The sequence below is a fragment of the Dipodomys merriami genome, unplaced genomic scaffold (assembly GCF_024711535.1).
Source record: "Dipodomys merriami isolate MVZ:Mamm:240054 unplaced genomic scaffold, mDipMer1.0.p SCAF_20, whole genome shotgun sequence".
In the NCBI taxonomy this organism is placed as follows: domain Eukaryota; kingdom Metazoa; phylum Chordata; class Mammalia; order Rodentia; family Heteromyidae; genus Dipodomys; species Dipodomys merriami.
The window spans coordinates 10,603,975-10,621,664 of record NW_027203382.1 but is presented as its reverse complement, the minus strand read 5'-3'; the positions used below and the strand labels follow the sequence as shown (position 1 = coordinate 10,621,664).

Genomic DNA, 17,690 nt, shown 5'->3' with positions numbered 1-17,690 from the left:
AAGTAGCTGTGATTACAGGTATACGCAATCATGCCTAGCCCCAAACTTCACTTCTATTAAAAAATATCCATACCCTCAATCTAGAGAGGTTTATACAAAGTAGGAAAAAAAGGGCTTTTTACATCAGATGCCTGCTAGTTCTCAGGAAAATGGTAGGTATATCCTTTTGGATTGGCAAGCTTATTCTAACTGGAGAATTCACTTAGGGTTGAATTCGATTTCCCAGTCTATAAAGTCAATTAAGCATAAAAATGAAAGGTAAAAGCTACATGTTCATGAAAAAAGTAGTGGACTCTACAGGTATTTTGGACATCTGTAGGAGTATTTCTGGTGATCAAAATGCTTGTGAGGTACTATTGACACTGAGTAGGAGCTGGTGGTCAGGGATAGGTGGACATCTTGTGATTTTTCAGGGCAGCATGGTGAATTTTGCTGCATATTCGTTGGAAAGCCTGTTTACCTACAAAGAAATTTAAAGTATTCTTGAGAATCACCCAAGGATCTTTTTTTTTTTTTTTTTTTTTTTTGGTCAGTCATGGGGCTTGAACTCTGGGCCTAGTCACTGTCCCTGAGCTCTTTGGCTAAAGTCTAGCACTCTACCACTTGAGCCACAGAACCAGTTTTTAAAGTATACTTAAAGTTTCTTTTTTCCTTTTTTGTTTACAGTCTTGGGGTTTAAGCTCACAGAACTCGTTGTTCAATTTTAATACATACTAAAATTTCCAGGCATGACACTATCTTATAAATCAAAGGGAGTGTGCACTTTTGTGTTTTTCAGAGTATTATCAGGAGTGGTTTATCTTGTAAAAAGTCTCATTGCTGATGGCCCTGCTGCCTCTTGTATGTGAATTGCCAATCAGTCTATCTGAATTAGTGTACATTTGTAGCTGTCAAATTCTCTATGTACAAAATCAAGTATCTGACTTCTTTCATCATGCATTCTCAGGTAGACTTTCCAGAGCACTTTACTGAAATGTCTATTCATCTCATTATGAATTATATATGTTAACTAGGGCAATATGATTATTTGACTATTATAAACAAGTAATTATGTTAATTCTGGAATTTATTTTAGGATATTGAAATTATGTGCAATATTTCCTTCAATATGAAGTATTCAGATAACTATGGTTCACCTAACATAAAAATGAATATTTCATCTTTTTTTCTTACTTTAGAGATAATTCTCCTAATAATCTGAGTGGCTCTCTCTGTGTGTCTCTGTCTCTGTCTCGTGTGTGTGTGTGTGTGTGTGTGTGTGTGTGTGGCGTGTGTGTGTGTGTGTGGCGTGTGTGTGTTTGTGTGTGTGTGTGTGTGTGGCGCGCGTGTGTGTGTGTGTGTGTGTGTGTGTGTGTGTGTGTGGAGAGGGGGGGGAGGGAGGGATCTTGGGGCTTGAAATCAGGGATTGGACTTTTCTGCCCCAGCTGGCTTTGAATTGAGATCCTTAGATATCAGCCTCCTGAGCTATGATTACATGTGTGAGCCATGGATACCGGGCTTCTGTCTCTTTCTCTCTCTCTCTCCTTTTTTATTAGTTCTAGTTAATGCCAATTCATGACCTTCTAATAATTCTCCCTCTTAAATGAATGAGTTATATTGCTAGCACTATTTTTGGATTGTTACTATGGCTTGGAATATAATGATCTCAGAACCTATCTGGAATTATAAGTAATGATTTTTCATTTAGGCACATACGTAAATAATGTATCTGTCCAACCTCACCCCCTCTATCTTTCTCCTTTCTTCTACTCTTCTCTCTTAAAAACAATTCCAGCATGCTTAATTGTTCTATTTTCATACATAAAAATAAACAACTTTGACCACAGAGAATATGTATCTTTTTTTTATATATTTCTTCCACAGTTTGCCAATGACATTACTTATTGTGGAATCAAAAGGATTAGAAAATTTTAAGTATGAAGAATGAGAATATAAATCATAAGAGAAAGATAAAATTGCTAAAAAGTATTATTTGTTTCCCACAAGACTACACGTTTAAGAAAAAAGCATCATGTAATGGAACTGACATTAAACAAAAATGGCTGAAAACAGCATGGGGAATGGAATGCTCAAGACTAGGATAAGAGAGATGGAAACTGTGTAATTTCTGTCTTGTCTGTTCCAATTACTTTTTCTGTAATGAGTTCTGTAGAAGTGTTTCTTTATATTTATTTTTTATTTTTATTTTTGTCAGTTGTGGGGCTTGAACTCAGGCCTAGGCACTGTCCCTGAGCTCTTCTGCTCAAGGCTAGTGCTCTTCCACTTTGAGCCACAGCACCATTTTCAGTAATCTGGTGGTTAACTGGAAATAAGTCTTATAGACTTGCCTGCCTCAGCTGGTTTTAAGCCTCAATGCTCAGCTCTCAGTCTAGGTAGATCAAAGTAGCTAGAATTACAGGTGTGAGCCACCAGCACCTGGCCTAAGTTTTCTTAAAAGGCAGCCTTGTCTACATCCTCTTCACTAGATAGATCTGAGGGCTTAGGACTTTTGGGGAATGGAGGTCAGGTCCAAAACTACTTTGCTGCTACATTAGCAACCAGAATCTAGTTATCATTGTAGATAGATATTGAGATAAAGTTGTAGCTCATTCTCCCTGTTCCCCTCCCCCTTTAATCAAAAGAACCAGGGCTTGAACTCAGGGCCTCATCCTTCTTCAGCTAGCTTGTCTGGCTACTATTTGGACCACACCTCACGCCCTGTCTTTTGCTGGTTATTTTGGAGGAGTCTTGTGGAGTTTTCTGCCCAGGCTGGCTTTGAGCCATGTTCTTTGCAGTAGCAAGAATTATGTGTGAGTGATCAGCACCCAGTCTGTATCTTATTTTATCAACTAGTTTTCTTAAGATTTATATATAATTATTACCTCTATAAATAGATTTGTTTTGAGTGACTGAGTTTGAAACCAGGACTTCTTGAATGCTATGTGTATGCTCTACCACAGCCTTGTAAAAATTTTAAATTAAGAAGTATGTTCTTTATCTTATATGTAAATTCCCCAAATGTAGGGCCAGACTTTCTGGGAAAGCAAATAATTATCTTCTAGTGTTATTACCCCTCCCCCCAGATTTGTCAGATTTGCCAGAGATAAAGTTTACTGATAAATGGTATAGTCCAAACAGAAAACAGACTTGTAAGCAATCAAATAGTAAACATCACTAAAATATCATTTAGAAGAATTTTGTGCTGGGTGCTGGTGGCTTACATCTGCAATCCTAGCTACTCGGGAGGCTAAGATCTGAGGACTGCAGTTCAAAGCCAGTCCAGGCAGGAAAGTCCATGAGACTCTTATCTCCAATAAACCACCAGAAAACTGGAAGTGGCACTGTGGCTCACGCCGTAGAATGCTCCCCTTGAGCTGAAGAGCACATGGACAGTGCCCAAGCCCAGAATTCAAGCCTCACAACCACACAAAAAAAAAAAAAAAAAAAAGATTGTGGTGATTCATTATTCTAATTATTACTAGCCACTTTATTGTACAAGGTCTAAGTACAAGAAGTTATGGGATAATTTTAACAATTTCTAAGCAGTTTATATGTTAGGTTAGAATAAGAATTACTGCTGTTCACAAAGTTGTCTTTGAATACGAAGGGTCATTTTTTTTTACCTTCTTTTTTAATTTTATTGTGAAAATACCATACAGAGGGGCTACAATTACATGGACAAGATAGTACATTTCTTATCGAGTACTGTGGCCTCCTCCTTTGTTTCCCCTTCCCATCCCTCTCCGCCCCCACCCCCCTCTTCTACCTTTTTGAGAATGACTTCAGTGCCTTGATGTGATATGGAGGCTTTGTTGAAGGGTCATTTTTTAATATTTTTATTTCAGGGGGAAAAAGCCAAGCATATGTCCTTACTTTCACTGTGTATCTCTTCCTAAAAACATGTATTTTTTTTAAAGCAAAAGGTGATGAATAAATGTTATAATTTCCTATGATAAAGGAGGAAATAGACTAGAAAGATATGAAACACATTAATATGAACAGTATAATGTGTCTATGATACTTTCAAAATGACGAGACTTGATTTTAAAAATTGATCTTTAACAAGAAAAAGAAGTATGGGAAGTTAGGGAGTAATGAAGATCCTGTCAATATAGCTATGTTGATAATAACAGGTAAGGGGATGCTTGAGAAAATCTAATACACAACAATCAGAAGGTCTGTAATATGCATTATTGAGTCCCAATGGGATAAGCTAATGAATTTATGAGCTCACCAGCAGTTATTTTTAGAAAGTTATAAAGAATATAAAGAAATATCAGAACATTGAAAAATAAGGCCTCCTAAAAAGGAATAACATACAACTAGGAAGACTTATTTTAAAACGAATTCTAGAGTTTCTAAGGAGAAGGCAATTAAAAATAACAACTTTATCAATACTTGGACAGAGAAGGGTCCCTCATAGAACCCTGAAAGTTAGAAATAGCAAATGTGGGACTGCCTGCTACTCTGGGAGTCAGTGAGTGGTTAATGTTGGGAAGAGCTCTGGAACTGTGTTGAATTGTCTGGCTAAATTACCAAGGTAAGATACATGTAAGTCATTTCCACTGCTACCATGTTGTATGTCCATTAAATCTGGCCCTGTGTTGAGACCCTAAATGCCAGATATCAAGTTTGATTCAAGAAAAGAGACTAAAATAAAAATGTGAGATCCTAGTGGAAACATTACCATCATTTGCAGCTTCTGTGGAAGTCTGTCTTTGGGTTTCTTTAGCAACTTTTCTGCCAAATATCTCTCATGTCTGATGAGAGGTAGGAAGGGACAAAGATATATGGTGTTGTTTAAGACCCAAGGAGCCAATCCTGGGAAATCAACTCATTTTTCAGGTAGATTAAGCAGTCTTCAGAAGGTCTCTGACATTAAACCTTGGGGCAAATCTTACTCATCAACTTTCTCCTAATCAATAAAAAATGGATAAATTTTTATTACTTCAATTATCTATTGAACCCAGGCAGCTGGTATAGAAGTGCTCTTCTTGTCCCCCCCCCCCCCACCTTGGTTTTAACTCTTCTCTCACAAACTACTTCTACTCTTGCCATAAGACTTGGCCTCCAGGGATACATTGTTTCCTTTTAATACCAGAGCAAAGTGTGGGCAAATATCCTTTTCTAGTTTCCCTTTGTCACTTTCTTCTAGCACTTTATGTGAATTTTTTAATATCACTTAAGTATACATTTTATCGACTATATTTGAGATTTACAAAATAATGCTAGTGGATACACAGAGAGTAAAATTGTTACTATAGTGAAACAAACGAACAACTATCACAGTTATTTTCTTTTGTCATAAGAGCAGCTAAAATCTCTTCAATAATAATAATTTCTAATACAATACAAATACAATCTCAAATTATACATTAGTACTCTAGACTTGTTTATCCTATATATCAGCTACTTTGTATCTTTTGACCTAAACTTCCCTATTCCTCCCATCCTTACTGCAAGGAAGGATTTTAGTCTCTCTATAGTTATTATTATATTATTTACCTTTATTTATTATTTATTATTATGTTATTGTTTATATTACAACATATAACTTATGATTATATTATTAATATTATATATTTATATTATTAACATCTATTTTATTCTCTATCTTGTATATTTTACTTAAAAGAAAAAGTTCCACATCTAAGGGAGATTGTGTAATATTTATTTCTTTGCTGGTTAATTTTGCTTAGTATAATGCTGTCAGGGCCATTCTTGGTCATGGCAAATGCCTAGCAAATTCTAATGGCATTTTTCACAGAAAGACAAAAAGACCAATCCTCAACTTTTATGGAACTATAAGACTTGACTAGTCGGAGAAGAACTGAAAAAAGAAAAAGCAATATTGGAAGCATCATACTTCCCATTTTTTAGGAAGCTGTAGTAAACAAAACAGTATAGTACTACCATAAAAATTTGGAAAGAATAAAAAGCCCAGAAATAAATCCAAACCTGTACAATTAAGTACAATAGATTTCAAGAAGGGCACCAAAAGGACACAATGGGAAAAGAGCTATTAATATGAACTGGATGGAGAAGACTTTTCACCTGAGCCCTGACTAGTAGGACAAAGCTGAGAGAAAGTCTGGAGCAGAGTGGTGCAGGAGGGTTCTGGAAGAACAAGTGCTCTGGAGGAAATAGGTTCTCATTGTTGTAAAACCAAAAGCTAGAGTGATGACAACTTGATGGTGGGATGGTAAAACTCTGTGTGTGTGTGTTTGTGTGTGTGTGTGTGTGTGTGTGTGTGTGTGTCTTGGGGAAGGGCCTGAGTACTCTCCCTGAGCTTTTTTGCTCAGTCGACTACCAGTTGAGGCACAGCTACATGTCTGGCTTTTAGGTCATTAGTTGGAGGTAAGAATTTCATGGAAGTGGGGCACTGGTGGCTCATGCCTGTAATCCTAGCTAATCAGGAGGCTTGAGATCTGAGGATCATGGTTCAAAGCCAGCCTGAGCAGGAAAGTCCATGAAACCTTATCTCTAATTAACCACCAGAAAGCTGGAAGTGATGCTATGGCTCAAAGTTGTAGAGTGCTAGCCTTCAGCAAAATAGTTCAGGGACAGGGCCCAAGCCCTGAGTTCAAGCTCCATGACCAACAAAAGAAAAAAGGAAGGAATAGCAAAAAAAGAAAAAAGCCGGAAGTGGCGCTATGGCTCAAGTGGTAGAGCGCTAGCTTTGAGCTGAAGAGCTGAGGGACAGCGCCCAGGCCCAGAGTTCAGGCCCCACGACCGGACCCAAAAACAAAACAAAACAAAACAAAAAAAAAAAAAGGAAGGAAGGAAGGAATAAATAAATTCATGAGCTTTCCTGCCAGGCTGACTTATAACCTGTATCCTCAAGTCTCAGCCTTTTGAGCAGCTAGGAATACAGATCTGAGCCACCAGCACTGGCAGGATGATTAATCTTGATTGTCAACTTGATTGGATTGAGAAGGCGATTAGTAAAGCACAACTCTGGACAGTCTGTGAGGGAGTTTCCACAGAGGATTAACTAAAGTAGAAGACCAGCTCTGAATGTGGGCAGCACTGTCACATAGGCTGGGACCTATGTAGAAGAAAAATGGGAAGCTAAGTCTTTAGGTCTTGCACTCTGCTTCCTGGCCACTAAAATATGAATTCCATTGCTTTACCACACCCATCCCACCAGGATGGACTGACACTTCAAAAACTGTGAGTCAAAATAAAATTTTCTTCCCCTTATGTTGTTTATATCAGGTTTTGTTACAGCCATGAAAAGTCTGACTAACAGAGTGGGCGAGGGAGAAGTGGTAGATGATTCAGAGAGGTGGGCAGCCTCCAAGCCATGGAAGCTCTTACAGGCCATGGTAAAGTATGTACATTTTATTCCAAGTCCACTAGGAGAGCTGATTGCAATGTTTAAGCAGGGAAACATACAATCTGACTTGTATATTTGAAGGTGGATAATGAAATTGCAAGAGTTAGAAAGGTGGATTTAACCCTTCCTGATTGTATTTACCATGTCCTCCTGCCTCTCCCAAAATTCTCAGGGTAGAGGGAAAGCATTTTTCTAGAAACTGGAGTATAAAAATTCATTGACTTGTCCAAAACGAGCTTTACAACGTCGGTGCGGGGGGGGGAGGAAGGGGGGGGAAGGAGAAGGACTGGGATTGGGGGGAGGGGGGAGGCTGGGAAGGGATGTGAAGGGTAAACCAAAGGAGGAGGCTGCAATGCTTGGTAAGAAATGTACGCATTATCCTGCCCATGTAATTGTAACCCCTCTGTACAGTATGTTCACAAATAAAATAAAATTAAATTAAAAAAAATTCATTGACTGCTAGTTCACATATAATAAAGGCAGTGATATAGTATTAGTAATCTGGTACAAGAATTGGAAGTGGGCTCAGTAAAGTAAGGTTTCAAAGTAGGGAATAGGATTGCATCAAACTTAAAAGTTTCTGCATGGCAAAGGACATGGCTAACAAGCTACATAGGAAGTCCACAAATGGGAGAAATATTTATCTCATACCCAGAATATACTTACAGTTCAAAAAATTACAGCTCAAAAAGTTGGACCCTCAAAAACCCTCAAAGAAACAATAACTCAATTAATAAATGGGCTAATAGAGATTTCTCAGAAGAAGAAGTAAAAATGGTTAATAGACACATGAAGAAATGCTCAACATCTCTAGCCATAAAGGAAATGCAAATCAGAACACTACAATTTTACCTAATCCCAGTTAGAATGACCATTTTCAAGGAAACAAACCAACAAATGCTGGTAAGAGTGCTGCCAAAAGGGAACCCTAATACATTGTTGGTGGAAATGTAAGCTTGTTCAACTACTCTGGAAAGCAGTATGGAGATTCCTCAAAAAACTAAACATAGTACTACCTTATTACCCAGAAATGCCACTCATGGGTATTTATCCAATAGAACATAAACAAGAATTGCAGTAAAGCCACCAGCACAACCATGTTCATTGTAGTACAGTTCACCATAGCCATGATATGGAATCAGCCCAAATGTCCCTCAATGGATGAATGGATCAATCAAGAAAATGTGGTATATGTACACAATAGAATTTTACTCATCTATTAGAAAGACTGATATTGTGCCATTCCTAAGGAAATGGAAAGACTTGGAAAAATTATATTAAATGAAGTAAGCCAGACCCAGAGAAACAAAGGTTGCATGGTTTCCTTCATTTGTGGTACCTAGAATGTGCCTTTAAATCTACAAGTAAACACACTGGGTGGTATGCAAGTGGTTACAAATGAATTAACTGAAGTAAAATACATTCTGTGGAAAGCTCAAATAGTATAATTTTTTTTAGAATGACTGGTTCAAAGTCCAACAAAGTAAGCATCAGGATATGAGTACTTGCAAGAATGGGGGTGGGATGAATGGGGGAAGGGGAGGCGAGTGTAGTCAAGAATTCATTGTATATACTGAAAAAGTAAGAAAAGAGAAGGCATGGGTCCAAGAGGGGTGAGAACATTGAAGGGGGTGACATTCCTCAAGTATTCCTAAACTGCTTTGTTAAATGGCATTTTCTCTGTGGATTATATACGTCTACTTCATCCATCTTTAGGAGCACTGTTCTGGAGTGATAAAGTGTTGGGAAGGGTACCATACTGTGACAGAACTCCGTGTCTGCAAGCAGTTCACACATAGCTGGGCACGTTCTCTGTAGGCTTTTCCACCAAGACCTTCATTCCTAGGAATGGATACAGCACTGCTCCAGCTCCAAGACTCTGTCATTTTTGATGTTAGCTCACATTCCGGTGAGTTAACCAATTCTGATAATTGCTCCCCAACACGTTTCTTAAAATTTTTTCCTTTCCATTTGTTCTGCTATGTAGAGTGATCTAGATTTAATGACTCACCATTTAGAATTCAGAAATGGCCTCCTAATTCATTTTACTGCCTTTGATCTCTTCTATCTTATACTCTGGAAGCTATAGATCTATGTAATTATTCTCTAAATAGGACTCCAACTGCCCAGGAAATATGAACAACAATGAATAAATAGGCCTGCATGAAATTAAAGTTTCTGCACATCAAAAGGAAGCAATGCCAGGATGGAGAGATAATCCATTGAACAGGAAAGGTCTTCATCAGCTATTCAATGAGTAAAAGATGGATATCTAGGATATATGAAGATCTAAAAAAAAACCTAAATAGCAAAATGGAAAAAAAAATCCAAGTGAACTGAATAATTCCTGAATAATGTTTAATAAATGAAGAAATGTTCAACATCCTTCACTTGAACAAAATGAATTTAAAAAAAGCTACACTAAGATTCCATTTCAATGCAGTAAAAAATGGCAATCCATCAAGAAAACAGAGGGCTGCGATGTAGCTTAGTGGTAAAGCATTTACCTAGCAAATGCAATATCCTGAGTTCAATCCCCAGCACCAAAAAGGAAAAAAGAGAAAGAAAGAAAAAAGAAAGAAAGGAAGGAAGGAAGGAAGGAAGGAAGGAAGGAAGGAAGGAAGGAAGGAAGGAAGGAAGGAAGAAAACAGATGCTGGTATGAATGTTGGTGGACAAAAGGGAGGAAAGGAATGTAAGTTAGACCAATCACTATGGAAACTAGACTGAAAAGTCCTCAAAAAAAACCTAAGATACATACCTAATTTTAACCCCACACACCAGTATTAAGCACATATGTGAAAAAGAATAAATCAACATATCAGAAAGTTACCTGCACACACCACTTATTACAGCTCTGTTCACAATAGCCAAGTCATGGGATCAATGTATATACACCATAGACTATACATATATTATACACAATGATAAAGAAAATTATGTTATTTGCAGGAAAATGAATGGGACTGGAGATCACCATGTTGAGCAAGATAAACCAAGATCACAAAGCCAAACATTTTATGTTCTCTCTTACTTGTGGAATATAGGCCTAAAGTGATCTTCATGATGATAACATAATGGTAATGGGATTTTGGTTGCATAGTATCACCTTGTTCTCTGGAGGGACAAGAGAATAAAATCAATCATAACATTGGTCAACTATGTCAATATAATTGAGCCTTGATAAATATTGTGGATAATAAGTTTTTGGTATGATTTCTCGGTTTATAATTTTCATATGTATTTCCACACATTGTTGCCAGGAAGACAGGCTGTTCATGGTGACTCAACTGGGAGAGGACAACTGGAAGCTCAGACTTGAAATCTGCCTGGATCCTACCATATGTGATGCTTCCTTTTGCTGTGAAAGCTGTATCTGTGGATATAACAGCTGTCAGCGAGTTCTGAGTTCTTCTGGTGAATTATCAACATTGAAGGTGTTCCTAGGGACACTGAAATGAATTTGGTGTCAGTGAGAATGGTGTTAGGACTCCACTCCAGAGTTTTGTGCTTACAAAAAAAAAAAGTCTTCCTAACCACAGTTCTGGAGATCCTGTGAGCTCAGGAGTATGTGGTCATCCTGGTAATACAGCAAGACCCAGATCTAGAAAAAAAATAATAGCAACTTTTTTTTTTTTTTGCAGAGCTCTTTCTTTTTTGTAGGCCTGAACTTGTCAGGAAGGTACTCTTTCACTGAGCTGAATCTCCAACCCCTATACTTTCTGTATTAATTCCTTTCATATCATATCATTATATATGTTGATGCGACAATAAATGGATTTTTAAGCATATGCATTTTTTGCTTTGTGTCATTTTTGAGACAAGCCCTCATTATATAATTTAGGCTCTCCTTGAGCTCACTATTATCCCAAGGCTGTCTTCCAACTTGTGATCTTCCTGCTTCTACCTTCAAGTACTGGAATAATAGGTATGTACCAACACTTCTTACAAACATTTTCTTTTAATTGTTGTTACTACATAAAATGTATTTAATTTTTGTACACTGATTTTATATCTAGAAACCTTGCTCAGTTATCCTTTTCTATTTATTTATTTATTTATTGGTGCTTGGACTATGGCTTAAACTGCATATGGCCTACTGAACTATGAACTATGGCCTACTGCCCTTTGTCAGCTTTATCACTCACAGCTAGTACTCTACCACTTGAGCTATACCTTCAGTCTAACTTTTTGTTGGTTAATTGCATATGTTTCTGTCTCAGCTGGTTCTCAACCACCTGAGTAGCTAGGATTACTAGCTAGCACTAATTATTAAGACACTAGTTATTAAAAATGTATCTACACTTTTTGAAATTTCTACATAGTATATATTAATAATTTATCTCATTCTTTCTAATTGTTTTATCTTTTATTTCTTCCAGTTATGAATTTAAGAAAATTATAAACTAGAAACAAAATAGCCTGAAATGTATTCATACTATTAATTAGTGAGATCAATGCTGGCATCAACTCTTCACATTCTCAGTTGGTTGGTTTCTTGATCATTCAGTTGCTGAAAAATGCTGAAAAATAAAAGCTATGACAGACTCAGTTTCTAGAATGTCAGCTATCTTTTCAACCGAGTGAATGTAATAAGAAAAAAAACAGACTATTTTTGTTACACTCAGTCTCCAAGTCTGGAGACTGTATTATCACGTTTTTACCCATAATTCTCTATATAAAAGCATTTCCTCTCTGAATTTTTTTCCTTTAATCTCTTGTTTTCAACAAGGCAAGATTTTTTTTTTTGGTACCCGTCCTCCCTGAGGCTTGAACTCAGGGCCTGGGCATTGTCCCTGAGCTTCTTTTGTTCAAGGCTTCTTTTGTTCTACCACTTGAGCCACACACTTCCATCTTTTTTGGGGGGGAGGGGGTCCGGTCGTGGGGCCTGAACTCGGGGCCTGGGCGCTGTCCCTCAGCTCTTCAGCTCAAGGCTAGCGCTCTACCACTTGAGCCACAGCGCCACTTCTGGCTTTTTTCTTTTTGCTTATGTGGTGCTAAGGAATCGAACCCAGGGCCTCATGCATGCAAGGCAAGCGCTCTATCACTGAGCCACCTTTCCAGCCCACTTCCAGCTTGGTTGTTTGGAGAATAAGTGTCTCAAGGACTTTCCTGCTCAGAGTGCTTTTGAATGTCAATTCTCAGATCTCAACCTCTTGATTAAACTAGGATTACAGGCGTGAGCCAGTAATGCCCAACTAATGGCAAGAATTCTTAAAGGAATTTGAACTTATTTGCATGATACATTAATAGAATATGTCCCCTTAAAATAAAAGTGCATTGATTTTAAAGTATATATATTTCACTACTATATCATACAAGAATAGCAAAAGTACTTTGATTCATTTAGGGCTAATCAATAGTAGATAGTATTACAGAGTATCAAGTTAGAATTCATGAATTAAACTGAGCATGGGTTCCACTAAGGTCTGTCTTTAAATAAAAATTTAAAGACAACCAACTACTGGGCAAGATCCTAGAAACTGGTTACTGTCATAATCCTTGCTGCTTCTTTACCAAACCTCATCTTAAGATGATATTTCATAAACTCTATTGGGCTTTTTATATGGCTTTTTCTGAAATTGTTCAGTTTGTTCATATAATGAAATATTTTGTTATTGCTTAAAAATTAAAATTTCTTCCTCTGAAATTAAATTTATTTCTGAGTCTGTAGATAGCTACAAGGTTGGGGTCTGAAACACTGTGATGGAGTACAAATGTCATGCACTTAAGTTTGTTACAGAATTTGGCAAGAATATCTGATTCCATTTCTTTGCTTTACATGTTGACTCTAAACAAGACTATGAAAGTCCTTCTCTTTTAAAATGCAAGGTATAATTTATTCTTTTCTTTTAAAATATAAATTATCTTACTAAAGTAGCAAAGGACGGTAACTGTTTCCCGAAGAATACCAAATATGTTCTTTGGGCTTCACTGTAGGGGATGATACCTATTATCTTACAGAGAAAATTTAAAAAGTCATAATGAGGAAAAACACCTGTGAATTGACTTATGAAACTAAGGTAGGGAATTAATCTGCCTATGAGAGAAAAGGAGGATACTGCTGTCTGAAAAGAAAATATCTCACTGTTTTTTAAAAAGGCCAAAGTTTATATTGACCAGTAAAAACACAGGGTTGTGGAAAACTGTCCTAAGAGCAGTTTCTATTTTTTAAAAAAAGAATAATACTAAGAAAAAATGTGTTATCACCCTTCTCTGTCTCTTCTCCTTCTACCACAACTACAGACTGTATCCTTTAAAGGCGTAGGAAGCTCACAATTACTTTGTTAAAGGAGACTGACTTTGAACATACAAATGGCTCAAGAAAAGAACAGCCTCAAATGGGACAGCATTTTTATAATTTCAAGGAAGAGCATGCCATATACAAAATGACACATTTAGTGTACTATCCTATTTAATTTTCGCAGGTCTTTCCGTTCTTCAGTCTTTCATTAAATAAAATAAGCAAAGTGATGTCAAAAATTCTTTGAATATTTTTAATGCTTTTGTCATGATATGTTTTTGAAGATGGGGACAGAACATAGAATTTAGCATAGTAGTCTTTTTTACCAAATAAAAGCAATAATGCTTTTTACCAAGGAAAGTAGTTCAAGATAAAACAGAAAGTAACAATATAATAATTTACACACAATACTTCTAAGAACCATGTGTACTTCTTTAGGTTCACATGCTTCTATTTATTTATTTATTTATACAGAGAAAATGTTTAATTTCTAGGTTCACTTTTTTTTTTTTTTTGCCAATCCTGGTGCTCGAACTCACAACCTGGGCACTGTTCCTGACCTACTTTTGCTCAAGGCTAGCACTCTACTACTTGAGCCACAGCACCACTTCTGGCTCTTTCTGTTTATGTGGTACTGAGGAATTGAACACAGGGCTCTAAGTGTGCTAGTCAAGCACTCTACCACTAAGCCACATTCCCAGACCCTGGGTTCACTTTGATACAGTAGCCAAAACCTAACTGCTTGAGAAAAAATTTTTGAATTTTGGGGAATGATTTCACTCAGATTGTAAACTTGTGTTTTATATATGCAAAGCAAGACAATATTTACCCTAGAATCAAAAATATTTTCTACTTTATTTCAGAATTGCTTTTGATTCAAGTAGAATACTTTAAATTTTATTACCACTGAGAAAATGTCTAACATTCATAAAAGTGAATTTCTTACATATTGAAATGGTAAGGAAGTGGTTCTAGCAAAAAAGAATTTCACACAAGTTGCTTTTAGTATTCCTAGTTTTATAGAATTTGAGTTTTTCCTCATATACTACCTAATACAGAGCAGCCCCATAGATTGCCTGAATAATGCATAACTACATAGTTTTGTAAAATTACTTACTTGAATCTTATCAAATTATACAGTAATACAAATAAGATGACCACTAAAAGTCACTGGAGTAATCACACAAAGCAAATTGGAAAATGAAATTTAAAACTATTTTCACAAAGGGAAAAAGCATCTTCACATCCTTTAATATATCACCATAGACACTCTTGTATTATTTAATCATATCTCCTGCTCCCCTCTTCCCTCCTGAAAAAGAAAAACTTTGTTTCCTTATGTGGTCCCTGGTGAAACCTTTTAAGTTGAAGTTTGTGGGCCCCAGAGCAAGATTTTACAAGTTTAAAGCCCCTAGAATCACTGACAGATGCTTAATTACAGCGTTACATATGGTGGTAAACAAACACAATTTAAGTGGGTATTTTTATGAGCAATTCTTATTTAAAATAGCTTTGGAATAAGTATTCATTCATATTTCATTCTAATAAAGTTCTGGTTAGTCCGTATTTCCCCACATTTCTCCATACCCAAATTGAACAATCAGTGGCTTATTTATTTATTTATTTATTTTACAGTAAATTCAGACATAAAGACTTGCATCTGGGTAGACTGTCAAGTTCGACAGTTTTTCTTACATGGACCTAAATTTATAATATTACAAGAAAGCAAACTCAGAAATACTAACTTCAAGAAGCTGGGTGCTGGTGGCTTGCACCTGTAATCCAGCTATTCAGGAAGCTTAGTTCTGAGGATCCTGGTTCAAAGTCAGCCCAGGCAGGAAAGTCCATGAGATTCTTATCTCCAATAAACAATTAGAAAACCGGAAGTGGCACTAAGGCTCAAGTGGTAGAATGCTAGCCTTGAGCTGAAGAGAGCAGGGACAGCACCCAAGCCCAGAGTGCAGGCCCCACGACCGACAAAAAAAAAAAAGAAAAAAAAAAAAGAAAAAAAATACTTCTAGAACAAAAATTATTTTTACAGTGTTTTCAAACTTATAGAAAGTTGCACGAAAAAGAGTTAACTTCTGAATACCTTTTACCTAGATTCACTAGCACTTAAAAACATTTGTCACATTAATTTTCACATTCACTCTGGCTTTGTGTATGCTCACACACATGTGTGTGTGTATACATAATAATAGTTTTTTTAGAAAAATGAAAGTGGTTGTAAATATCATTCTCTTTAGTATATTTTTTCTAATGACAAATTCTCTCTGTCTCTGTCTCTCTGTTTTTGCTTTTGTGCTGGCACTGGAGCTTGAACTCAGCACCTGGAGATTTCTCTAAGATTTCTTGTTCATGACTGGGGCTCTACTACTTGCATCATGTTTCTTGCCCAGCATTTTGCTGGCTAGTTGGAGATAGAGTCTCATGGGCTTTTCTGCCTAACATGACTTTAATCCTCAATCTTCCAGGTTTCATTCTCCTGAGTAGCTGTAATTACAGATGTGAGAACTGGCTAAGAAATTCTCTTAATGGAGTCAGAGTACAGTTATCAAACAAAGACATTATGCCAACATAATGGCTTTTAATTCTACTACCTGTTTGTTAATTTTATCAGTTGTTTTCATATCAGTATCCTTCTCCAGTACAGAATTTAGTCCAGGAACACATATTAAAACTACCAAATTGTTATATATAATTATGTAATGGTTATTAAATTAAATAAATAATTAAACAATTTAAATTTAATTAATAAATTAATTAAATGGTTATTAAATTAAAATAACTTATTATTACTAATTTGTTTAATAAACTGATAGTTTAATCTATATAATTTATTAATTTATATAATTATGTGGCATATATAATATTCTGTGAACTATGATCTCCTACTTCCTGAGTAGCTAGAATCATACGTGTCCACATGACATCTGATCCCAAAGGGAATTTTTATTAGTGTATATTAATTGTGCAAGTTAAATCTTACTGTGGAATTTCATACGAACAGATAGTGTACTGTGATCATGTTCACTTCTTCACTACCCTCTTTTGTTCTCCCTCTTCCTGCTCCCTTTCCTCTTTCTATCATTCATTACCTTTCACAAAATGGTCTTACTTGATATCAATCTGAAATTGTGGATTGAGAATACTATTCAAATCAGTAAATTTTATGGCATTTTTGATAAACGATCTTATTTATAACATAAAAATATGATTAAAATATTCCTTGCTGAGTTACTTATCTACTACTCTATATTTGACTATATTTTATACAGAAAGACACAATCCAGAAAAGGAGGAAATTTGAGTGCAGGCCTTCCTGTCATGTTGATGGTTAGCCCTGGGAGAGTTAATTGCAGTAAGATTGAAATCAGTCCAGTTTTCTATTTGCTAGGAGTTTTGGTAAAGGATTTGATGGAGGGTGATTAAAATAAGTGGCTAAAGCAAAGTTTCCAAAATATTTGAGGTTCATATTTAACTATGATAATTTTTCCCATGCTCATTAGAAAATGTAGAATTGAGTACATATATCTATTCTGACAGCTGAAATGAGGGAGTTAGTGATTATGATTCTTTTTTTTTCTCTTTTCTATCAATGTGCTTGAAATCTTACATACGCGAGATTCAATTCTGATTTGTCCTAATTTCTCTGGCCTAAATGTAAGAAAAATAATTGAATGCCATACAGAGAGAATACTAGGATTTTTACACAATTATACTACTGAAATTCTAAATAAAAATTAGCAAGCAAAAGTGTGTATCACTATATAAAGAATCATCAGACATAAATACTCTTCCCAGAAAAACAAAAGATGATTTGTGTTGTTTTTTAAAATTTGAATAAAGCACAAAACCCTGATAATTAAAAAAGAAGAAAGCTAAAATAGTAAAAGTCCTATCAGTTATAAGAACTTGAAATATATCCTTTCAGGATTTTTCTTATATATCTCCACATACTTGTTTTTTCTTTTTGGTCTGGTCGTGGGGCCTGAACTCTGGGCCTGGGCACTGTCCCTCAGCACTTCAGCTCAAGGCTAGCACTCTACCACTTGAGCCACAGTGCCACTTCCGGCTTTTTTCTTTTTGCTTATGTGGTGCTGAGGAATCGAACCCAGGGCGTCATGCAT

General features: G+C 36.2%; 1 protein-coding gene across 6 annotated transcripts in view; it reads right to left on the bottom strand.

Annotated features, from left to right (window-relative positions):
- Positions 1 to 17,690, bottom strand: part of Arb2a (ARB2 cotranscriptional regulator A) — a 383,888-nt gene that overhangs the window by 6,813 nt on the left and 359,385 nt on the right. The window contains exon 11 of one of the 6 annotated variants that reach the window (XM_070031092.1): positions 11,806 to 11,839. The exons of the other annotated variants lie outside the window; for them this stretch is intronic. Coding sequence (XP_069887193.1) covers positions 11,823 to 11,839 — 17 coding nt within the window. The 3' untranslated portion in view covers positions 11,806 to 11,822. Of the gene's footprint in view, positions 1 to 11,805; positions 11,840 to 17,690 lie in introns of those variants that run through there. 6 annotated transcript variants of the gene reach the window in all.